The 25,923-nt window shown below is 45.5% G+C and overlaps 1 protein-coding gene across 1 annotated transcript in view; it reads right to left on the bottom strand.

The window, feature by feature from the left end:
- Window positions 1-25,923, bottom strand: part of RBFOX1 (RNA binding fox-1 homolog 1) — a 1,294,183-nt gene that overhangs the window by 51,822 nt on the left and 1,216,438 nt on the right. Inside the window, exons 6-9 of the mRNA XM_045284033.1 lie at window positions 20,171-20,224; window positions 13,735-13,749; window positions 12,927-13,019; window positions 10,899-10,959 (exon numbers count right to left, since the gene is read on the bottom strand). Of these exons, the coding sequence (XP_045139968.1) occupies window positions 10,899-10,959; window positions 12,927-13,019; window positions 13,735-13,749; window positions 20,171-20,224 (223 nt within the window). The remainder of the gene's footprint in view (window positions 1-10,898; window positions 10,960-12,926; window positions 13,020-13,734; window positions 13,750-20,170; window positions 20,225-25,923) is intronic.

Here is a 25,923-nt window from a genome sequence, read left to right as displayed (position 1 = left end):
CCATGAATAACTGCTCCTGAGAAAGACTGAGGTCCTGGTGAAAGGCTGACTGTGAGGGAAGACAGGTGTGACAGGAATTCTCTGAAGAGGAGGTGTGTGATCTTGGGTGGTCTAAGGGACATGCCTGTGAGAACCTCTGAGAGTTGACTACAAACTACTGATCCATTGAGGAAAGCCAAGAAAGGCTCATAATTGCAACTCATTGGCTCTGGATTAAACTATCTAAGGTCTCTAGAACATTCTAGAAAACTTTCCTGTGAGAGGTGACCCTAACTACTCGTCCATTAAGGAAAGCAAAGAAAGGCTCATTACTGCAATAAACTGGCTCTGGATTAAACTCTTTAGGGCCTTTAGAACTTTCCTGTGAGAGGTGACCACTCTCTACTGATCCATTGAGGAAATGGATCACTATCGACATAAACTGTCCCTGAATTAAACTACTTAAGGCCTTCTAGAACTTTCTAAGAACTTTCAGTTCTAACTTGCATCAGCTAACTTGTGCACAACACCAAGGATGATCCAAGAGTAAGATTTTTCAAACATGACCCCTGAAGGGCTTATAAAGGGGAAATGTGTGGTAACTCAGTGGGTTAAGCACTGGGCTGCTAACCTCAAGGTCACCGATTTAAACACACCATCATTCTAGGAGAAAGAGGAGTCTGCCTGCTTCAGTATAGATTTACAGCTTGGGAAATCCTCAGGAGCAGTTCTATGGCCTATAAGTTAGCTGTGAATTGGAATCCATGAGATGACAATGGGTTTGGTTTGGCTTGGGTGCCAGGTTACTTTGTATGCCTAAACTTAAGCAATTAAAATCTGAAACCTGTTGCCAGAGTAGCTTCTGAAATTTAAAACGGACAAATCCTTCTCTCAGAATTATTATACCTGCCATATCTGAGTTTTTGTGCTTATAGGAAAATTAAAAAAAATATCCTGGATCTTTCTAACTATGTGATGGCTAGCTGTGGAGAAATGACTTCAATTTAACCCACTGGTCCTCTGATGCTTCCTAAAACAAATGAAGACCTGCTTCTGGAAGACATGGTCACCAATGGACACATCTCTCAAGCCATTTCAGGGTCTAAAAGCAAATGGAGCAATCACGTGAACAGGACGTGCTTAGCCATCCCAGTCTTTCTAGAGCATCTTATGGAAAATTAGTTAATGATTGAAATCTGCATAGTCACCTTAAATGAGTAACTCAGGTATGAAGTCATGACTCCTCTTCTTTCTCTTGTTTCCCATCTGACCCCTGCGGATGCCCCAAGGTTTTGTTGGTAGTGGAGAAGTCATGTTCATTTCATAGTGACCCCAGGAGAAAAGGTAGCGCTGTCTCGTGGGGTTTTGAAGGCTGTCATACTGATGGGAGCAGCTGACCCGGCCTTTCTCCTATTGAGCCTCTGGGGAGATATGAACCACTAACCTTTTGGCTAGCACCTCAACACTTAACCACTGGACCACCAAAACTCGAACCAGACTCACTGTCTTCAAGTTGCTGCTGACTCGCAGTGAGCAATCAGGGTAGAACTACCTCTGAGTTTCTGAGACTGTAAATTCTTACGGGAGTAGAAAACCCCGTCTTTCTTCCTTGGAGTGGTAGATTGTTTTGAACTGCTGACCTTGTTTACCTCATAATCACTATGGCACCAGGGCTCTTTACTGGGTCCCCAGGACTCCCTATATATCTTCTTAGCTCCCTTAAATAACTCTATACATAGAAATCTGGGTCAGACAATTCACAGAGTATGCACTTATTAAGTAATTTGGATGGAGCATTCAAAGATCATAAATCATGTCACTGGCCATTTATTTTCTCAAATAAACCGATTTCTGAAAGGTTTGTAAGGCTACTTAAAACATAATTTTGTTCACATCCCTTCATCAACATTTCCCCTGACAAATCTCTCTCTCTCTTTCTACCTACCTACTTTCCTTCCATCCATCCATCATCATTTCATTTAACAAGTCTACTCATGGAAAGGAGTCCTTGTGTTTCAATGGTTATGTGCTCAGTAGTTCAAACACACCCAGGACTCCACAAGACACATACCTGGTCATCTACCTCTATAATGTCTACAGTCTAGGAAATCACATGGGGAAGTTGCTTCTGTCACACTGGGCCACAATGAGTCAAAAATCAACTCCATGGTACACAATACCACCACCAACAACAACAACCGAAGGAAGGCATAATTTAATCTAAAAATGATACTGCGAAAGGTACTCTGCCTCATTATGTGGGTGGACCTCGCCTTAGGGACTACACGGGAATCAAACGAAGTGCCTCTGTAGAAAGAGCCAATGACAAAGCTCAATGTCATCAGTCAGAGCAAGACTAGGGACTGACTGTGACTGTGGACCAGCCCATTGATTGACTGACTGTGACTGTGGACCAGACCACTGATTGCTCATTTGCAAGGCCGAGTAGAAGCAGAAACAAATTGAAGCAGAACCACAAGAGCCAACGTACAACCTGGACTACATCCCTTCTAAATTCAGAGGCTTTCTCGAGAATGGGTTTGAGGCTATGAATGCTAATTAACCCAAAGCAGAGGAGTTGTGGGAGAACGTGAAAAACATCACAAACGAAGAAAGCAGAAGGTCTGTATACAGATGAGAGAGAAAGGCAGAAAAGAGAAACTGGATGCTGAAACTTATTTTTGAATACAGAGCAGCTGAGATGAGTGAGAGAAAGGATGAAGTAACAGCTGAATACAGAGTTCAAAGGTTAGCTGGAGAAGACGATGTATTATAATGAAATACGAAAAGACATGGCGTTAGAAAGTCACATTGGAAGGATATACTCAGTATTTCCCAAGCTGAAAGAACTAAGCAGGCAAATCCAATCTTTGAGTGGTAACACTTAAGAATTCTCTGGACAAATTATTGAAAGGCGGAGAAATATCAAGAGAATATGAAAGGAATATAAGTAGTCACTGTACCAAAAATAATTGGTCTACTGTCAAACCTCTCAGGAGTTCCCATGTGACTGAGAAATAATAGTATTGAAAGAAGGTCAAGTGGCACCAAAGACATTGGAAATAAGAAGAAGAAGAGCTCAAGGAATTGATAAAATACCAATAAGTGAGCAGTTTCAACAAATAGATTCCACCCTGGATGTTCTCATTCATCTATGAAAAGAAAGGAAGAAAAAGAAAGCCAACTGACTGGAAGAGAGGAAGAGACCCACGTTTGTGCCCATTCCAAAGAAGTGAGACCCAAACAGACTGTAGCGATTATCAAGTAATAGCATTAAGATCACACACACAAAACCAAAATGTCACTGAACTGAAAAAAACACTTGTGTCAGTACATGGACAGGGAATCCCAGGAAGTAACCACCTTGCATGCTAAAAGCAAAGAGAACTTGAAGCACTTAACTGCTGAGGAGATGGGATCAACAAGTCCAAGTCCAAGATCACACCCCAACCCAAAGAAAATCAAAATCCTCACAAATGGACCAATAAGCAACATCATGATAAACAGAAAAAGACTGGCTGGTCAAGGATTGCATCTTACTGGGATCTATGATCAACCATATTCAAGGCAGCAGCAATAAAGAAACCAAGCAACACATTACCTTGTGGAAATCTGCCTCGCAGGACTTTTAAAAGGTTGTTTAATTGCAATGATGACATTTGAAAGACTAGAGAGCGCCTGACCCAGGCCATGATGTTTCCAACTGCCCTGTATGCATGTGGAATGGAAGACTGAAGGGTGGTTGCTGTTGAAGTGTGCTGCGGATGAAGAATATTCAATATACAATGGACTGCCTGAAGAACAAACAAATCTGTCCTGGAAGAAGTACAAGCAAAATGTTCCTTAGAAACAAGGATAAGAGACTTCAGCTCACAAAGTGTGGATGTATCAGGAGGCCCTGTTTGGTTAAGTAGATCGTCACTGAAAGAGAAGACCCTTCAAGGAGATGGATTGACACAGTGCCTTTGACAATGAGCTCAAACATAGCAAGAATCGTGGGGATGTCAGTATGAGTTGGAACCAACTTGATGGCACCTAAGGACAACTGTCTCATTAGGGGGATCTATGCTTCTTGTATGCCAATAGGTATTACTTGATGGAGGTAAGTGATCATGTCTTGTCTACCCGAAACCAACTGGGGCTTGTGAGGTGCAGAATGAAATGAGACTGTTTAGGTTGTCATCGGAACACCAGTATAGACATCACTGGTTCATTCTGGATGGCAAGGACCACCCCACCACCAATAAATCTGGGGCAGTGAATAGCAGGGGGCTTCATAGATGCTGTTGTTGTGTGTGTTCGGAGTCACTGACTTGGTTCCAATTCTTAGCAGCCCTGTGGACAACAGAGCAACCCCCTGCCCGGCCCTGCACATGCTCACTGCTGGTTCAGTTTGAGCCCCCTGCTGCAGCCACTGCAGCTATCCGTCCATCTTGTCCTGGATCTTCTCTCTGTGGCTGCTCCTGTACACTACCACACAGGATGCCCTTCTCCAGGGGCTGGTCTCTGCTGACAGCATGTGCCAAGTACCCGAGATGAGCTCTCGCCATCCTCACCTCTAAGGAGCACTCTGGCTAACTGGTGTCTGAGGACTTCCCTCTACAGAATGGGAAGGTGCAGAGAGGGGTTTTTCTAATGGCCTCATCATCCCCTTTCCTGTAGGACTCAGGTTTCTTCAGACCATGTCTGACCTCTTTCCTGAGTCAAGTGTAATGAAGATGAACTCCATCTCCTTCAGGGGAACTGCCCTCCAGGGAAGGCGGCTTAGAATCCAGCCTTTTGAAATTCACCAGGGTTCAGACCTACAAAGCTCAGGCAGCCTTATGCAAATGTGTGCAACGGTTGCAAATAGTCTCCCAGTCCCTGCCCCTCCTGCTCCTACCTGGCAGAGACCCCTGGGACCACCCTGCTGGAGACCCAATGCTGCCCTTCAGGAATACTGAGAAAATGGTCCCAGTTTTAATTGCCCAGGCAGTTTGCCTATGTCCCCAGGTCTTGCAAATATGGAGATTCTGATCAAAGACATTAAACCGAACAATGAGACTCACAACAAAGAGAACAATTGAGAAAGTCCACCGCTCCCCCTCCCAGCTTCCTAACTAACAACCCCTGCTTTACAAGGCCGCAATGGAGCTGAGACCAGACAGGCTGGGGTCTCTCGATCAGGCAGGCTTGGGCTCGGCTTAGCCAGAATTCTGTGTCTGCATCCAGTTCATTCCTTGTTCTCGAATTCCACTTGCCATCATCTAGGGCCCAGACTCCTGGAAGTCCTGAGGGGGCTACCCTGACCAGAACAGGTCCCCGGAAGTCAGTCCCTGCCTGCTCTGCCCTCCAGGGGCTGGGATACTGAACAAGCACATACCAGGGTAGAACTACTCCACAGGCTTTCTGAGGTTAGTAAATGTTTACCGAAACCCATTGCCTCCTCTGTCTCCCTCGCAAGGGTGGATTCGAAACACTGATTGTTAGGTTAGCAGCCTAACACTTTAACCTCTACCTCACCAGGGCTCCCTAAGACACTGGAGGGTTTTCAAAACCCACAGCAGAATGCCTTCTAGAAACCCCTTCAGCATTAGGACTGGTGGCCGGCGTGATGCAGAAAGGACTGACCAGTCCAAAGGGGAACTGGCCAAATGCCCACGCTCACCTCGCCCAGCCACTCCACCTTTTGTTACTTTGTTCACCAGGTATCAGTGGCCCCACATTTTGATCACAGTTAAATGATAAGATTTTCCATTCTCTTAAAACACTGATAGAACTAGCAACGTTAGATCAAGGGTCCCCAAGGCTCAGAATTACAGACTGTTTCCAAAGGCTGGCCACCTGTGGGTTTCAGAGGCTGTAAACCCGTATTGGGAGGAGAAAGCCTCCTCTTTCTCCTGGGAAGCAGGTGGTGGGTTTGAACTGATGAGCTTGCGCTTAACAGCTTCACAGCCCCAAACAGGGCTGCTGGTCCTGTAGACAGGGCATGAGTGCATGGGGCATGAACTAGCTGTGAGATCAGAAACTGCAACACGGAGGGGGGCCAAAGAGATCACATAAAGGAGCAAACAGACAAGATCTGAGAAAATCAGAGTCGTCTTGGACTATTATTTATTTTTCAGGTAAAATTACTTCTTTACTAGGAAAAACAACAAAACAGCATCAAGGTAGCAATGAAAGGCTGCTGACATCGGCAGCAGTCTATGCAAGACTCACAACGGAGGCTGCTATGGATCAAAATCAACTCCATGGTGTGAGCTGGCCTTGGGATTTTTGGATCGACAGCCTGATAGAGGTCAAGGTGATGACAACGTTGAGGTCCCGGGATAATTGATTACGAGTAACTACTTGGCTGTGGACTCCATTCTGATTCACGGCGACAGACCTCATGAGTCAGAGTAGAACTGTGCCCCTTGGGGTTTCCATGGGGACTTTCAAGAGGTAGAGCCTCAGGGATTCCGAGGAAACTACGGTGCACAGGACCCTCTAAGCACTTGCTGCCAGACTGAAAACACACTGCGGTCAGGTCAATTCCAACGTAGAGGGACCCAAGGCAGACTACCACTGCCCTGTTGAGTTTCCGAGGCTGTAAATGCTTGATGGGAGCAGAAGGCCTCACCTTCCTCTCTCCGAGCGGCTGGCAGGTTCCAACTGTTGACCTTCTGGTCACCAGCCGAGATCATAACCCATAATATCATCAGGGCTCTTTTGCACCACCCAGGGCCTCCCAGTTGAATAATCTTGCACTTGTATTAAGGAGCCCTGCTGTGTGCAGATGCCACACCCTTGCTTGCTGAAAGTGAGGAGGATTTGAAGCACTTGCTGATGAAGATCCAGGATGGCAGCCTTCACTACGGATCACAACTCAAAGTAAAGACCAACATCCTCACAACTGGACCAGTAGGTAACACCATGATAAATGGAGAAAAGATTGAAGTTGTCAAGGATTTCATCTTGCTTAGGTCCACGATCAATGCTCATGCAACCAAGACATCAAAGGACACATTGTATTGGGTAAATATGATGCACAAGCCTTCTTTAAAGTGTTGAAAAGCAAAGAGGTTACTTTGAGGACTAAGGTTAGTCTCACCCAAGCCACTTTCAACGACCTCCGTCCAATGCATGTACAAGGTGGACACTGAGTAAGGAAGACCAAAGCAGAACCGATGCATTTGAATGATGGTGCCGGTAAAAAAGATGGAAAGCACCATGGACAGCCAAAGGACAAACACACCTGTCCTGGAAGAAGGACAGACAGAAGACTTCTCAGAGACCTGGATGGCAAGCCTTGGTATCACGTACTTTGAACATGTCATCAAGAGAGGCCAGTCCCCGGAGAAGAACACCATGCTTGGTAAGGCAGAGGGGCAGTGACCGAGAGTCAGTGAGGTGGATGGACACAGTGGCTGCAACGATGGGCTCAAACATAAGCGCGATTGTGAGGATGGTTTAGGACCAGGTGGAGTTTCCTTCCGTTGTATATTGAGTGTCTGTGTGTTGGATCCGACTGGGCAGCACCTAATCACAATAACAACATATCTTATCCTGCCACCTTCTCTTACAACCAGGATCAAGTGTTCTTGGATTCCATCATGACGTTCTAAGCTGTGATCCTCAACAGCAGAGTCTCCTGGACCAAGGTCTCACTGCATTTAGGGCCACTCGTATTTACCATACTAACCCCTGCTTAGATGCATTGTCAAATGCTGCACTGATAGGATGATGACATTGGTATTCATCATTTACTATTCTAAGTTGACATCAAAATTTTATCACTCTCATATTTATCCTTTTTTAAATAAAAAATTTAATTAAAAATTTTTAAATTAAATTATTTAAAATTTATCATTTTGATGTACCGTAATGTTGCTCTTTTGTAGGAATGAGCTAGGGAGCTAGTGGACCAATCTGAATTTTCACTTAAATTTCTTCATTTCATCAGGACTTTAGTGGTCCTGACTTATTCTCTCTTAAGGAGCTCTAGTGGCACTGGGGGCTAGATGTTGGGCCGATAACCTCAAGGTCTAGGGTTCAAGCCCACAGCAGTTCTTCAGGAAAAAGCTGAGGCTGTTATTATTGTTATCTTAGTATATATGACATTGCCCAGTACTCAAGTGGCTGGTTTTTTAATCTCTTTTTAATATAACCATGTTTGCTTAGGAGCCGAGAGAACCCTGGTATTTTAACTGAGTTTGATTGTATTCAGGGGATGGGAAAAGTTGCTGGGCTTCAGACATTGCCAAAAATGCCCGCAGGTTTAATTTTCAGTCCCTGAGCAAGCCATTGATTAAGAACCCTTGTGGGAAAACGTGCATGCATACACATAGCTTAGGGTTGAATGTTTGGCTTCCCTTCTTCATTGTCTCACTCGGACATCAGTCATGCAAGCAGGCATGTGCATGCATGTGCATACATGCAGAGACACATGGACATGCAGGAGAAGAAAACCCCATGACGCAAACCAAAGCAAAGACCCATTCTCATGGAACTATTCCAGGGTTCAAAGATGACAGGTGACCAGAGCACGGGCAAGCATGCTTGGCTATGTATACACATTATTGCTATTTTATTATTAAAGACAATGCCTGCCAATCAGGTTACTCTCATCACAAATCAACTCTGAGAAGACGCAGCGCTATTGTGTCGGTTGGAATTGGGAGACTTCACAACTCACAACTCTGGGATGAGTGTCATTTCAGCACTGTGTGTCAAAGTGGGGGTGAACATTACCCATGTTGTTGAATGGTGCAACTTGGTTTATGGGGCTAAGAAAAGACTCTCCTACTACCCTTGAGTTGATTCTGCATCATAGCGAGATGAAACATTTCGAGCAACAAATACCCTCATCTTTTTCCTTTGAAGCCACGGATGGGTTTGAATCACCAAACTTGCAGTTGGCAATCCCAACGCTTACCCCACAGTGCCACCATGGCTCCTTGGGAGAAAACGTTCCGGAGAATAAAGAATTCTGCTGTTCTCCAGCTTACTGCCCTAGAATTTGGGTGGCTTAGCTCTGTCTAACAGGGACCCTTTGAAAAACACAAGGAAATCAAATGACTTTGACAAATCAGTAGCCATGGACAGAAGAAAAAATAAAGCAAAAAAAAAGGTCCGATGCTGAGACTACAAATATAATGTAAATATATCAATATGCTTGGAAGTATGCTATATTTATTTATAGAAGTCAAGAAAAGAGAATGAATACAATGATACCACTTATACAAAAAGCATATGTGCAATGCTTTGAATACTATAAAATGTGTTCACAAATGATGTGAGACAAATCTAAAATGCAAACTAAGTTCTAAACCATACTCGATACTAGTGAGTTCCTCTGAAGTAGCAAGCAGGGGGAGAGGTGGAAGGTGATGGCATCCAAAAGCACACTTTAGCTACGTCACTAATTCAATTTCTGTCTGCCTTTATTCTTCTTTCAATGACAATGTGTTTTCACACTGCCTGTGTAATTAAAATCTTAAGATGGGGAAATTCCATCCAATTTACTCTCATGACAAGAGTAAAATATCAGTTTCAAAAACAAAAACAAAAACCATCTCTTCCAGTCTCATATCTCAGTTCGACCAGTAGTATTGGGGTATGGATCTCAACATTGCAGAAATCATACTACACACATTCATGTAAATATTTGCATTAAGCTGTGCTGTTTCAGAGAAATAGTTGGATGTTTTAATTAATATCTAATAAACATATAACATATCTTAATTTACATATAGAATTAAAAAATAGAATTGTAATTTGTATTTACTTATACAGTACCTATGTCACTGTATACTTTAAGTTACTTAATTACCTGTTGTTTTAATTTTTGGCACAATTAAGTCATTTATTTAGTATGTGAGAAACCTCTCAAGAGATGATTCTTACAGGGAGGTTCATTCTGAGAAGGTTGAAAGAATGTTTGAATCAAAATGTCTGAACTTTAAAAATACACTCCAGGTGTATCGACAGTTGTCTTCAGGAGAAGCTCTGAGATGCCACCTTGGTTGAAAAGAGCAGAAATGCTTTGTCCTGGAAGGGTGTCCTCTATACAGCAACACCTCATCGAACCCCAAATGGACAGACCTTCCTGAAGACCCACCAATCAAATGACCGATCCACCAACCCAACCATTGCCATTAAGTTGACTCCTACCCAGCACAACCTAATTGGATAGACCAGAACTGCTCCATAGATCTTCCACGTTTGTAAATCTTTATGGATGGAAATGGCTACCCCGTCATCCTTTGGAGTAGATCCAACAAATAACTCATGGCCACATTCTGTTCCTCCCAAGGAACTGGACCAGGAGGCACCAGCCAAGCTGCTCCTGAGCTACTGCAGACCAGGAACAAATTTTGTGGCCTCTCCTCCAGGCTGGCTCAGTGATGAAAGAAGAGGAAGTGGAAAGGAAAGTAACAAACACGTCTATACTACCTCTCACCTCCCCACTCAACTGCTGTAGGGAGCCCCGAGTCAAGTGGGGCTCATAGTGACCCTCCAGAGCAGAGGCCAACTGCCCCGTTCCGAGGGTCTCTGGGGCTGTCATCTTTGCAGGAGCCGGTCGTCAGGTGTCTTCTCCTGAGGGGTTCGGATCACCCATCTTTTGCTTAGTGGCCAACTGCTCAGCCACTGTGTGCTGGGCGCCTGACAAGAAATGACATACTCTTGCGATTTCCCCAATAATTCCTGTATCCCTATCCCAAGTGAGAATTATTCTAGAGAAACTTAGCAGGCTAACCTAACCCCTTGAAATGAAATGTGTCTTTGTGGTAAAAATGATTATATATACTTTTAATGTATACACAAACACACCCACATACACCCACACACGATTTGTTCACTATGGCAGATTAACAGCAAGCACCTAGTTCATGGAATCTGGTTCTCTGTTGAATCACTAAATGCGGTCTGAAGTACAAAGCCCCAAGTCTACTTACCATTTGTATAAGGGTTGACGGTCTTTTTATTTGTCATGACACGAGCTGTGGCATTATTTACCTATGTATACAGAAAACTCAAATGAGCAAGTATTCCAGGGCCAGTCCACAAAACAATTAATTGCATGCATTATGACTGTGATCACTTATTATTTTTTTAAAAGAAAAACAACAACAACAACAAAACAGTAACAACAACAAAAAACTAAAATGCATTTTTAATTTATAAAAGGCAGTAAAGTAGGTGCATAACCAAAAAAAAAATTAAACAAACAACCATACATCTTGGTAATTACATTTACGTCATCACCATTTAAACTTACAGATCATTTCAATAAGGCAATGTCATATCATTTAAACATTTAATAGAGAGACAGGGAAAGCAAATAAAAAAGAACTGCATCGTTGAAGATTTAAAATGCATGCGTGTACTCCGTGGGAACACAGAAACAAGTAAAAGAAAGAGGTGTGTTTTTTTTTTTTAACATAAAATAAAGTTCATATGAAGGAGCATGCAGTGGAGAAGAAGAGGGGAGAGACAAGGTATGAGGGAAGGTCAAAGTCAGGAAAATAATTCAACGAAGAACAGAAAATGGACAAAGTTGTAGCCGAGTGCATCACTGTTAGGACACAGAGTCACCGGGAAGCAACATCTAGCATTCAACACGTGGCAGGGGAGCCTTTTCACATGGCAGGATTAACAAAAACCATTCAAGCTTTAAAAGTCACAGCTAACGAAGGATCAAAGAGAGGGTGCATTGTTGGACACGATATGGAGTCAACCATCTGAGTAAGATGTGAACTGGTCATTTCCCAACCCAGTCCAGAGCCTCCCAGACTACTAGCTAAAATGTACACTGAGTTACAGGCGTACCGATATCCAAAAAAATAGAGCATCAAAAGAACGGAATACAACAGTCAAAAAAATTCACGTGGTAGATATAGAGAGATATATGTATAGAGATCTATCAGCACTAGAATACGTGAAACGGCAGATGGTCCAGTTGCCACTTACCATTCACCGCCATCGCCAGCATGGGTTTGTATACAGTTACCATGGTTACTGAGAGTTTGGTGAGGGGCCTAAGCGTTATCGCCGGAAGGGGGGAAAATGAAAGGCAAAATATGCAACATCTTACTCCAAAGACTCAAAAAAAAAAGCATCTTTAACTGGTAAAGTTCTGTTTTTCTTTTCTTTTTAAGTCTTAACAAATATGACCCTGTGGCAGGGTTGAAGGCGATCCTGTAGTAGAATTGACTTTTGAGTACTGGCATTTTGTTTTTTATTGCTTTTTGATGGCATGGAGGAGGAAGGGGGTGGCCAGATATCGAACAGGAAATCCTGCTTGGTGATTCGCTTTATAACCACCACAAATAAAATGATTCAAACAGGCTTTGAAAGAAAAAAAAAAAAAGGTGAGGGATTTTAATAAAAAACATTTCCTTTTTTTTTTTTTTAAATAAATCCTTTCACCAATGTTTAGTCTTGTGATTGGGTTTAATTGGCTAAACACTACGGATCCCTCCTCAACCCTGTAGTGGAAAAGAAAAATAATAAATAAATAAACAGAACCCCCAAATCCAAACAAACCAACCAACAAACCAACCAAAATCGCTCTTGTATTTCATCTGATGACTGTTCCACACCTACTGCACCCGTTGGATATAAAACGTGGAAAATTAAAGAAAACCAAAATAATCATAAGAGGAAAAAGAAAGACAGCTCCCCGAGGAATCATTGGTAGGGTCTCCCTTACTTGCCATCCACCTTTTAGCAGTCGTAAGAGTAAAATAAATGAAAATTAAAGGAACTAAAAAAATGTTTGTTTTCAAGTCAGGCCAGTAGTCCTTTTTTTACAAAAAAAATATATATATATAAGTCGATCGGTATATATAAATATATATATAAACGATGAGAAGGGGGTAGGGTCACATACAAGACACCAGTGACACATCTAAAACAGCGAATGAGCGTGAAGCAGACATTGATCGAAAAAAGATGAAAAGGAAAATATTTTGAACATGCACCTCGATTTTACGGCCCTCAACCACGGTGCCGTGTAATCTCTCCCTCGCCCTGTCGGCATCCGTGCTAGTCTCGAAAGTTACGAAACCAAATCCCTGCATGCAGGAGGGAGAAGGGGAGACAACATGCAGATTAATATTTCCAAGTCCATGACCACTTTGCAACGTTCTCTCGCTTTAATTGCTACTTCTTGTCCTGGTTTCAGTTCTGTAACATGCAAATTAGAGAAATTATAAGAGTACTAAGATGTGCAATCAGTAAGCAATACATATGAACGAGGCTTTTCTTTTCGGTTTCCTTTCTTTCTTCCCCTCCCCACCCCCTTTTGTCTTTCTCCTCTGTCACCCGTTAGCTGTCACCCCTGAGGAGTTCCAAGAAGGGTACTGAAAATACCACCTTTCTAAATGTGACTGACAGAAGGAAATAAATCTAACGAAAAGAAAATGAGATTAAAATAAATGTACAGTGTCTTCACAGAGAATAAAAATGAGATAACGAGGGGAGGGGGAGAGGGGGCACCACTTTCGTAACATGCAACTTAAAGAAAGAAAGTCAAATTAAAGAAACGTGTGCACAGAATTCAACAATGAATGCCAAAACCCTCTACCATCTCCTGCAGAGACATGCCGTGGGTTCATAATAACATCTCTTCTTCATGCAATTTGAGGGTGGTTCAAATTGGTCCATTCTACAGCCTTTACGTCTCAAAAATCAAAATCAAAAGCCTAAAAAAAAAACAAAAAAGAAAACGAAAAACAAAAAAGAACGCAAACTAAAAAAGGAAAGACCTTTTGTGTTTGTAAAACACACCTTAAACTCTTTGATCTAAAAAACCGAACGGGGAGGGAAAAAAACACATGAAATGAATAGAAATAAATGCTAGTTGATTAATAATAATGCAAACAGTTCAAGTAACTTTTCTGTATGATTTAGCCCCCCCTCCCTGCCCTCCCCGCCCCATAACATACATGCCTCTACATTCATAAATGCTTGCTGCCCTTATTAACCAAAACGTTCTAAGAGGCTACACTGGCATTTAATTAGTTCCAGCAACAGGTAGAAAAATAAAGTTCTTCTGTGAGTAGAATGTCATTAAACATAGCACTGACTCTTTCACTGATCGGGGACAAATACACTCTTGTTCCTTCACTAGGGGAACTGTTTGCTTTAACCAGAGTATACCAGCCTCTGAAGATGAACCCAGCTAAGCTTCATACTGTCAAAAGTCCCCCCCCCCTCTCTCTTTCTCTCTCTCTCTCTCTGACTGACATGGTCCCTAAAAAGAGTACAGAAGATATAACATTGTATTTAACACCCTTACAATATTTGCACGTCTTTGTCAGACACATACACCAACCTTTTGCAAGGACTCCAGTGTGAATTTGCCTGGCTCCTCCTGGTTTTCATAGTGCCAATGGGGATACTACTTTGGGGATCCTTGTATCCACGTGGGTAAACTTGATATGAACTTTAAATTAAGCTGACTCGGGGCAGCTTACTAGTGTTATGAGTAAAACGGACAATGATTCCAAGTAACTCACAATCTCCACCAATAGCATGCCAGGTTGGTTTAGTGATGCCAATGTGAACAATGCTTGGGGAGAGGGTGCTGCAGGAGTCTGGCAAAGAGGGACATTCACAATCGTGACAATGGACCTATCCATCCCATCGGGCATGATTTTATAGGGACCAATTCAGTGACATTGCTTGGAAGGGTTATCCTGCATAACCACTTCACATTATCCAGTAGTGAAGACCTGCAGTTAGGCTGAGACCTGAATTATGTTACTGAGAAGATATTCTACTGTCTGACTGCAGGGTCCTACTGAGCCTTGAACATCACAGTATGCTCATATTAGAGTAGAACAGGGCACTCTGGGGTCAATTCCAACTCAAAGCAATCCAATGAGCAGAAGTGGGCTCCGTGGGAGTCTCCATGCCTGGTTTCGTGGGAGAAGATCAATAAGACTTTCCTCATAGGAATCTGAATGAAGCGAGCATCCAATCTATTGGTGAGAGCCAAGCACGCTAACCATTTGCATTGTTCGCTCAGAGGGCCCCCATGTTAGGTGCTCACCATATTTACTACCTGAGTCGTTTCGAAAGAGCACCTCGTCAATGAGCAAAAGATAGAGTTTGGGGAATTTCACTCTGTTTGGTAGCTCTAATTCTTGATCAATGGGTTCTCAACGTAGAAGCAGATGAGAAGGAGCTGTGGAGTTTATTAAACATTTAGATTCTTGGACCAGAGCCCGGATTTACTGAGTCAGAATCTCAGCATCAAGTCCAGAAATTGGTTTGCTTACAAATCTTGCCGTCTCCATAACCGTCACCTGTTAGCTGTTGCTAAATGCCACTGAGTCGGTTCATCTGACAGCCCGGGCCTGTGCCATCCTCGCAATCTCTGTGCTGCCCCTGGGTCCATCGTGGCAGCCCCTGGGTCCATCTATCTCATTGAGAGTCTTCCTCTGGGTTCACTGGCCTTCTGCTTTACCGAGAATGCTGTCCTTCTCCGGGGACTGGTCTATCCTGATGACATGTCGGAAGTACTGGAGATGAAGTTTCATCATCTTGGCCTCTAAGGAACAACACCCTTGGGTGTCCTGCTTCCAAGACCCACTTGATCATTCTTCTGGAAACCCATAGACTATACAACAGTCTTGGCTAACTCCATAATTCAAAGGCATCAAGTCTTCTTCGGTTGTACTTATGCCTGTGCATGCGTTGGCGTATGCATACATGTACACGCACGCAAATCCAGATAGCCACCCTCATGGAGCGCTGAGTTATGGGTATGAGCATGAGAGGACTGTTCCCATCCAGAGTGGTCAGAGGTTTGTCCCTAGCTCTTAAAGAACCACCTATTTCTCTCCACTTCCCTGACACCCAATGATGGAGACGAGGCCACCTAACAGGTTCAGGTTTGTCAGCCTTTAAAAAGAAGCTGTCTCTTTAAAGAGGGTCTTTTCCCAGAAGGGGTCACATCAAGTATGACAAATATCCCAGTGTGATGGAGCCACTGGCCCCATTTAGTGTCTCCCAGTTGGACAGCCTCGATGTCATGGTGGACACTCACTAGCCATCAGCTCCTATGCCTGAAAGACAGATTCTTTGGGAGAGGACAGACCCACAGCAAAAGGCTCTTTTTGATGCTTCTTCGTGCCTCAAGAAAGAAAGAAAGACACTTAACAAAGTCAGGCTCTCCACGTGGCAAAGTGAAATGATCTTGTTTCTGAAGGCCCCAGAGACAGGCTAATCATGGGAGTGAAGGAAAGCTTCTTAAAAATAGCACAGCCATTGTACTTCCAAAATAGCAAGCGATAGTCTTCTCTTGTCCCCAAACAGCTCTCAGAAGGAATGAAAGAACTTTATCAAACTGGCAAAAGTTACAAAACAGAATGTAAATTAAATAGAAATAAACACACACACACACACACACACACACGAAGGACATCTTTAAAGGCATCTGACTTTTTAAAGACAGATGCTGGGTTAGAAGAAAATTCACCAACTTTCTGGGTCATCTTCACCAACTTAATTCATTTATTTATTTAGTGGCCACACTAAATCCATCAGGCCTGAATGAAAAAGATGAGGCCGGCCACCTTTTCTCCCCAACATGCACTTTGCAGGATACAAGTCATCTTTTCCAAAAAGGAGCTGAAAAAGAGTTTACCTCCCTCTACCCCATCCACCCAAGTCCAGAGGTCAAGCTATTGACATATTCCGAGGCCGACCAGGTAGACCTGAACCAGCTGAACCAGAGGTTGTGATGGATTGTTGATTAGAACTCATCTGGCCAAGTGCAGGAGCATCATGGTCATGGAAGAGAGATTATGGGGACTGGGCTCCCCCAGTTTGATCACCAGGGTCCCGTTCAGTTCATACGAGAGCAACTCTACCTCTAGACGAGGCAGCGTAATACTAAAGAAGGAGACACACACACTGCGCCTCCAGAGGGAGGAGGTGGCTGCTGTGCCCAAGAGAGCTGAGCCCGAGAGCCGCCTCAGACCAAAACTTTCGCTGAGTATTCTTCTCAGATAACCACTTCCACAAAACTGGGGGTTCTCCGTGCCAGGAGAGGGATGGAGCTACCCTGGATCTCTCTGCTAGAATCTGCTGGGTTCTCAGCAACCTCGTTCAAAACTCCAGGATGCCTGCAGGGAAGTCCCAGTTCCCGGCCCTCTGGGGAGTGGAGAACCTATCTCATCCAGAGCCGCTGTTCTTCTTCTTTTTGAAATTGCAAGCATTCCTTTTCCAGGTGCAAAGGTCAATATCGACAAGTGTCCCTGCGGTGTGGTGGGTCAGGCACGGGATTGTGAGCCACAAGATTGGAGGGTCGCACCCACGAGCTGCTCCATGGGAGAACTGCCTCGTCCTGGAAACACTGACAGTCTTGGAACCCGAGGGAGCAGCTCTCCTCTGTCCTGCAGGGTCGCTGTTAGTTGTAAGAAGCCCAATGACAAAGCGCAGTGGAAGGATCAGATCCAGGTCCTTGGGTGGCACAGATAGCTGAGCGCTTGCCTGTGAACTACCAGCGTGGTGGCTTGAACCTCTCCAGAGGTGCATTGGAAGAATGGCCTGACACTCAATTCCCTGTGAGTCACAGCCAGGAGAGCCGTGAAGCATAGGCCATGCTCTACCACAGGCTCACTTGACTCAAAGTCAAGGCAACAGCAGTGGGGGACGGTCCGTAGTCACATCCCTACCCATTAAAAGACAACAACAAAATGGCATCTACTCAAAGCGCTGTTTTCAAAAGAACGAAAGAAAGGAATCCATTGGGAACATGAATCCATACCAACTTTCCAATGAAAGGAGTCGTGCCATTTTCTTCTTCTGTAACTTTTAATTAAAGGACTATGTGCTGCTCCTCTCTCTGTCCCTGGCTGGCGGAGCTCACGCAATCGCTGTCTCAGGAGGGAGATGGGTGGCCGCGCAAAATCAGCTCCTTGCCCTTTGTCTCCGAGCTGTTTTTATCGGAAACCTGGTTTGGAGCGGTGTGACGTCAAGTGGAGCTCCTTTAAGTTCCACAGAGAGAGGTTTCGCTACGGTTTGTTGGGGTTCTTGTTTAAGAGATGAAACTTGTGACGCGAGGAGTTCTTGGAACCCAACAGCGCAGTCACCCTTTTCTGCCGAAAAGCCGGTAGCTGGGCACACATCGTTTGCTGGACTTCAGCTTCACACCCAGACCGCCTCTCAGGATTCATCCCTGCATCACCCGCAGCAACGGAGAAGCCCGAGGCACGGGTTGTCCTGTAGGAAGAGTTCTGACTCTGGTTCTCCACCTTCTTAATTCCGCGACCCTTTCACACAGTTCCCAAGCATAAAATCGTTTTCATTACTACTTCATAACTGGCATGTTGCTACTGTTATGAATCGGCAACCCCAAAGGGGTCGCCAGGCACAGGTTGAGAACCGCTGCTCTAGGAGTTTGGGCAGACAGGGGCCATGCAGCAGAAGCAAAGGGACCAGAAGCGAAGACGCAGGAAAGCTCCTGCTGTAGACGGATGGTTTTGCTGCTGCGTCCTGGCTTTTGTATTTGTCCATCCTCAAGGGCAGGTCTGTGGTGATGATGCTGACTGGCGGTGTGTGAATGGGGCAGGGTGGTTCAGGACCCAATCTCTTACAATGCATAAAGAGAGCCCACTATGCAGATTAGTGAAGGGGGAAGCGCAAAGCCAAGGAGCCAGGGAGCAGAAGACGGAGACACCAGGACTTTGTCCCAGAGCCGGCAGAGAGAGAGAGACCACCCCTTGGGGAAGTGTCCTGAATACGTGGTCTTTCGTGAGCAGTGAAAAAATAAATTTTGTTTGCAAGAGCTACCTTCTTGTGGTCTGCCTGCCCTAGCTAACTGGGCACAGGGCTCCTTAACCTTCAGCAGGGAAAGAAAAGCTTAGACTTTGGTGACTCCAGGAGACCACGATGTATATCATTATAAAAACAAGTCTGCAAGGCGTAATTAGGGGCTCAGTTAGTCAGTCAGTTGCCTGGTGGCTGATTCTGAAGTTGGGCACGCCCACACGGTACAGAGTAGACTTTTCCATTGGATTTCCAAGGCTGTGCCCTGGTGGTGTAGTGGTCAGCAGTTCTCAACCATCAGCTGCTCCTTGGGAGAAAGATGAGGCTTTCTACTCTTATAAAGAGCTCTAGTCTCGGACACCCACAGGGTGGCTTTGAGTCGGTATTGACTTGATGGCAGGGGCTTGTCTTTTCTCTGACCGTTCAGAAGCAGAACTCAAGGCCAACCTTCTGAGGCTCCTTTGGGTGGGTTTGAGCCACCAACCTGTTGGGTGGTAGTCAAGCGCTTAACCACTGGGACCACCAGGGAAGGCCTGTTGGAACAGAGTGCTGGGCTTCCTGGGTCCTAGTCTCTCTCTTGTTCTTCTGGGGCCTGATATTTGCCATTTCTAATAAGCTTCCCAACGGGTGCATCCTGCTGATTCGGGGGTCACTAGGGTCACCAAGGATGGAGACTCTGGGGGTGGCTTGGCTGTTTTGTTTTGTGTTTTATTTGTTTGTTTGCTTCCACCCCCTCCCTGTTTAGTGCTCCGTGAAAAATACTGGAAGCTCTCCATCAAGGATCTCTCCCACTTTGTAGACACTGTCCTTTGAAGACAAGTCCACTTATGCAGAGACTGTCTACGGGGGGAAACAACACCCCTAACCCATTCCAGAAATAAACCAGGAGATAAACGAAAGCCAGCCGGAAGCCCAGGCAAATCGCAACACTCGGACTGGTCCCTCCTCACTGGTGAATAAGAATTCGTGCGGAAGGTTGGTGTATATGAGATTCTCCCCGCCCAGCCCCCGCTTCCACCGGAAACCCAGGAAAAGAACTGCACTTTGTTAACATGGAATGATCACATATTTACCTGCTCGTGAGATTAGCAACTCACTTTTTTTTTTAATATAAAGAACATAATTAGCACTGAAAAACAAAAATGTTGCAACGTCATCATTACCGTCATCATCATGATTACTATCTATTGTTTTTAAAACCACAGGTTATTTTCCTCTGGGAGCGTGAGAGATAGGATGTCTGTGATGAAGGTTAAAGGAGCCCCTTGTGCACTTCCCACCATTTTGGAAATGGGGAGCAGGGGAGGGGTTCCCGACCAAAGCTCTCCCAGGGGGTCTCTTTTCCCGGTCAGCCTACTGAAAGAGTGCAGTTGTTTCCCCCGATTCATCAACAAGCACCGTCATCAAGGCAGTGACACACCCCAAAGTGGAGTAAATTGCTTACCTTGGAGCCTCGCTCATTAAAAATAATTTCAACATCTAAGATTTTACCAAATTGCTGCAAAGAAACAGAAATATTTCATGAGCGCGCGAGGGAGACAGCATGCACCCAGATGCACATTGGTCATCACCCCCCCACCCCCACCCCACCCCGGGGAGAAAGGCTTTGCTTTGTCCTGGTTGGTGCCATGGGTACGCTTCGTGCATTGTTCTGTTAAGGGACATGCTTGACCAGGAGATGATGGCAAATGTATGACGTTCCCCATCGGGGGAAGTCTCGGAGTACGGGACCAGTGTGGACGCGGGCCTTCTCCTTTCTTTGCATGGGCATTATGGCTTTTCCAGGCACTAAGCAGCAAGGATAAACAATGGCCACTCTGCAGCCTAATTGTTCTAGACCCACCCTGTAACCCCTGGGGAAAATACCACCCTAATGAAGCACTTTTGATTATCAAATGCCCAGCTGAAGAGCATGTTGATGGGCACTGGCCTTTTTCCTCTACAAAAGTTCAGAGCACACAGAGTAGGAAAGTCAAAGGAAACAGAGAAGAGCCTGCACAGACATAGGGACCCTCACCATAGCCAACTTGGTGCCCTGCTGGCATAGTGGTTACTCCTTGGGCTACAGTGGGCTCCTCCGGAGAAAGACAAAACGTTCTACTCCTGTGAAGAGTTACAGTCTTGGAAACTGACAGGGGCAGTTCTACTCTGTCCTATAGGGTCACCATGAGTCAGAATGGACCCAGGGGTAGTGAGTTAGATTTGGTTTTGGTCTGCGTCCAGATACTCACACAGTTCTGGCCAGTTCTCAACTGCAAGGTGCTTTCTCAAGAACACAATCCAACACGCCGCCAGACTGGATGACAATGATAAGCTCGATCTGAACTGATAGAGTCTGTCCAGCATGTCAGATTTCTGACGACAATTATTTTAGGCTGGGGGTCGAAAGCTTCTATCCATACGAGCTATGGAGCCATCAGATAAGTACAGGATGCCCAGCTAAACTCAACTTTCCGATGGATTTTAAAAGGCTAAACATGTCCCATTGAATATTTTGGAGGCATGCTTATAATTTACTGTGCATATAATTTAAAATGTACACATCTTCCCTATTAATAATTTAAAATGGACCTGTATCTTCTCTTCTTATCCAAACCCCAAAGTCAACTGATGTTTTACATTTTAGTTGCTCAGTCAAGTAACAGAAGGGATCAAGGATCCATAAAGCAAAAGCAATTGGTAATTCAAAATTCTTTCCCTCTACCTGAGAATTTTTGCAGATTTCTTAGATCCTGTCCTGGATTGAATTGTAATCTGCCCTCTCCCACCCAAATATATGTCCAGAGGGCAAGGCCAAGATTCTCAGTATGTAGTAATTTTCATCCATTTTGTGATCTGATGTAATGTCTTTCGCGTTGCAAATCTGAACTGCTAGGATCTTAATGAGATCAAGGATTGCAGCCTTCAATGTGGATGACAATTTAATGTGAGGAAAACCAAAAGCCTCACAACTGGAGCCAGAGGTACCATCATGATCAATGGAGAAGAGATGGATTCCGTCTTGTTTGGACCCACAATCCACACACAGGGAAGCAGCAGGCAAGAGATCAACTGACCCACTGCACTGGGTAGCCGGCAACAGAGACCTCTGGAAAGTGTTGAAAAGCAAGGATGTTACTTTAAGGACTAAAATGCACCTGACCACGGTATCCTCAATCCCCTCATTTACATGTGAAAGTTAGACATTGAATAAGGAAGATTGAAGAAGAAGCGATGCGTTTAGATTATGGTGCTGGCAATGACTATTAAAAGTACGAGGAATGCCCAAAGAACTCAAAGGTCTGTTTTGGAAGCAGTACAGCCAGAAAGCTCTTCAGAGGCAAGAATGGTGAGACTTCTTCTCATGTACTTTGGACATGTTGTCAGGAGAGACCAGCCGCCAGAAAGGACATCATGCTTGGTAAAGCAGAGGGCAGCGGAGCCCAGGAAGACCCTGGTCGGGATGGACTGACAGTGGCTGCCACCGTGGGCTCCAGCATGAGGACAATGATGAGCAGGCGCCGACTGGACCATTTCATTGTGTTCTGGCTTGAAGGTACCTACCAACCACAAAGAAGCCAAGGGCCCTTGGGTGAAGGGCATTCTTTTTAAACTATGTAAATGAACAGGACAAAATTGTAAAAGCTGTTCTTGTGTCTTCTTCCTCTTTCAGCTGAAGCCTTTCCTCCGCCCCACTGGCTTTTGCAAAGCCCTGACTTGCTTCACTCCGCAGAGCAGTCATTTGATTCGTTCTGCTTAGAATAGTCCATCTGCACAGATGCTAGTGTATCTATTTCAGGCAGATGAGCCTGGGAGCATGTGTATATATTTTTGGACCAGACAAGCTTGGCAAAAAAAAAAAGATACCTCTTGTAAAACCTGGAAGTCAGTATCATCTCTGGAACCTTCTCTAAGAAGTCGACCCAAAACGTTCCCGTTAAAGTAAGCCCATACTGAGCGAGACCGACCGGCATGGAGCTTTGGCATGAATCCGCCCCTAAATGAAACCCTGGCACCATATGCCCTGAGACAGGCCTCAAGGGTTCGCCTCTTTGACGACTGCCGTCGCTGGCTGATTCTCCAAGCAAAGGGAAACGAGTCGCGGGAAAAACGCTGATGCGAGCGCCATTGCGAAGACAGTTGTGCACTATATTTATAGTATCAACACTTTAATTGGGAAGTTTGGCCTTAATGATGCAAACACAGCTGGCACGTCTTCAATTGGAAACAGACACGACTCACTCGCAGACATAACTCGGCGTTTGTTTGCTCCACATCCACAGCTCGGAATCCCAGCGTGAGGCATCCCAATGGCTGTATCAAGAACAGAATCCGGAAGCTTAGGGGCACATGCTTGGGCAAATATGTACCCAGCGTTTGGAGACATGCTCAATGCAAATCATTTTGCTGTGGGAAGCCATGGAGGCTGTTTAACGGCTACCGCACAAAACATGAAGGAAAAGGCGTATCACGAGGCTGAGCAGAGAGGCTAAGGACGCCACCACGCTGGCTTCTTCGGCATCTGTTTCACACTTGGAAGGAGACACAGCAGCATGCCCGAAGAAATGGCTTCAGGAGACGGAACTTCTGCATGGATGCCGGAGAAAGCCTGGGCACACCTGACCCTGTCTTGACTAACATGGTCAGGAGACCTTCATCTATGTGAACGGAAGGTCACATGACTGGGACCCTGCTATTCAAAAGAAATTTGAGTTGATCATTTTCTTCCTCGGAGGATCTAGATTTGGGCAGCAGGCAGGAAGCTGTTACATGCACAATGGTGCCACGCACAGCCAATTTGCAAGGCAACTCTCTCATGGACTGCCTTGTAGCTGGAGCCTCCCTACTTGCTGGGAGGTTGAGGGTTCAGGCCTACGCTATGGTACCTTGAGAGAGGGAACTGGTGATCTCCTGGAGGTTCCCAGCCACTCGAACCATACGGAGAATGGTTACTCTGCTTGGTCCGAACCAACTGGATGGGGAGGAACAACAGGGCCTCCAGTCTAAAGCCAGAAGCATTCATCTTGGAAATACCAAGTGCCCTGAAACAGGCTGCTCAGGAGAAGGAAGTGGTGATGATCCTGGTAGAAATTCACATATGCTCATGCCACAGGCTCATCTGGAGCTCAAGGGCAGCTCAGAAGAATCCAGAGGTGAAGACAGCTCTCAAGGAGAATTCTGTGAGCCTGGCAGCAACATCTTTTCCAAGAAATGACCAGAGTTCCCGTCCCTGATGACATACAACATCTACTCCACCAGACCCCAGAAGGTGTGTCCCAAAGACTAGAGCTTCTATGTTGGCTATTGAGCTAGAAAATGCCTTGCCTAACACACGCTCCACCTTAAAAGGAGGAGGAAAGGGAATCCAAGAGGAATCAGAAAAATCGAATGACCAACTCGGAATCAACCGCTTTCCACAAAAGGGCATAAGGAATAGGGAATGGGTGATGGGAGAAAGGGACCTGTGTTTACAAAGAAGAGGCACTGGAGCCACAGATCAAAAACCACAGGACCAACATGCACAGTCACGTTAGGTATGCTGGGGTGCAAGTTCTGCCACAGAATTATTGGTGGCAGAAGTGGTTCTGAATGCCGCCATGTTGAAAGGAAAAAAATCACAAAAGGTGGTCTCTCTGCTCTTGCTGTTGCTGCTTCTTCCTCTGATCTCTGCCCTGGTTCTCAGTCCTGCCATTGTCAGGGGACAAGGGCCGAATGAACTCCCAAGAGCAGCGACAAAGCCTCATGCCCACGCGATTTGAGAAATGCCTGGTTGGGATCATAGTAATTATGATCTGAAAGAGGGGACTACGCATAATCCTCTAAATCGCAGTATGGAGAAGCCGAGATCATGTTTTTCAGGATGACCCGGGCCTCTAAACACACACATCCAGACAAGTATGTGTCTACTTGCCGGCTGCCTGGTCACTGAGAACAGACTGAAGGGCTTCATACTCCATTTCTTTGCATTTTCATTGCAAGCCATGAGGCCTGAGCTTTTGTGCCAGCAGCCCATGAATCTGCACGAGCCCTGATCAGCGTCAGGGACTGAACTCTGTGGAAGAACCTCATGCTTGGTAAAGTGAAGGGGCAGGGCAGGGAAGGAAGAGGAAGACGCTCAACGAGATGGATGGACACAGCGGCTGCAACAATGGGCTCAGGCAGAGGCACCACTGTCCGGATGGTGCAGAACTGGCAGTGTTTCGTTCTGTGGTGTATAAGGTCGCGATGGGTCAGAACCAACTCAGCAGCATCTAACGACAACAAACCCACAATCACTAGCATCCTGCACGTCTTCTGCAATGAACAGAGACCCTGCGGGTGATGCTCACGGTTCACTTTCCCGTGACTGAGTCTGTGGGGCACAAGTACCATCGTTGCACAGATGTGTGGACTTCCAGTAAAAATTGTGGCTTTGAGAATAGTGGCCAACCAAGACTTTGACCAAGACTTGGTCAAGGGGTAGGATTTGGGGGCGAGCACTTCCTCCATGGCCCCCTGTCCTATCTGGAAAGGGATAGTCCCTTGTGAGAGGGTCCTACCTTGAATGTCTGGATGCTTCTCAGACTTGGTGAACCTCACAGCGGACATCCACGAGAAGGAGCGTGCCAGGGAGGGGAGAAGTAGGGCATGTGGCTTTGAGGATGGCATCACAGACACCACAGCCAAGCTGGTCATTTAGAGGGAAAAACCCACAGCTTAGGGCCTGATGACATCCTACCTCGAGGGCTTAGAGAAAGGCGGAGGAGGGAGGCAGCTTCTCTCACTGGACATGGCCAGAAACGCATATAATTCCTCCAGCTGCCGATCATTCAAACCCTGGCCTGATGCGCACTTAACCCTGACTTCAATTTCGAACGCTCTGCTCTTTTCAAAGTCATTTTTGACCTGCAAGTGCCCGAGGGTATCTTTGGCTCAGAAGAGTTAGAGGGCTCAGCTCAAGGTTATTACCAAATGAGAGAGATAAAAGTGCAAACGTTGACCTTTTCCTCTGAAATGTCAGGATTCACGGCCGGCCCTCTAGGCCGCCTCTATGTCAGATGCACACTTGACAAACACCACGTGTGAGGAGGGAGTGAAGGGTACAGGCCCACCCACCCACCCCACCCCAAACTCCACAGCCCTGGAGGATGGAATGCGAGCTCCCCTTTTTAACAATCTTCTTTTCCCTATGGCGAATGACGCTGGCATTGTAGAGAAGAAAACGGTGTTAGCGTGGAC

The sequence above is a fragment of the Echinops telfairi genome, unplaced genomic scaffold (genome assembly GCF_000313985.2).
Source record: "Echinops telfairi isolate 266 unplaced genomic scaffold, ASM31398v2 ScPeMD7_5;HRSCAF=22, whole genome shotgun sequence".
In the NCBI taxonomy this organism is placed as follows: Eukaryota; Metazoa; Chordata; class Mammalia; order Afrosoricida; family Tenrecidae; genus Echinops; species Echinops telfairi.
Note: the sequence above shows the minus strand (reverse complement) of the source record. Positions and strands in the feature narration are given on the sequence as shown.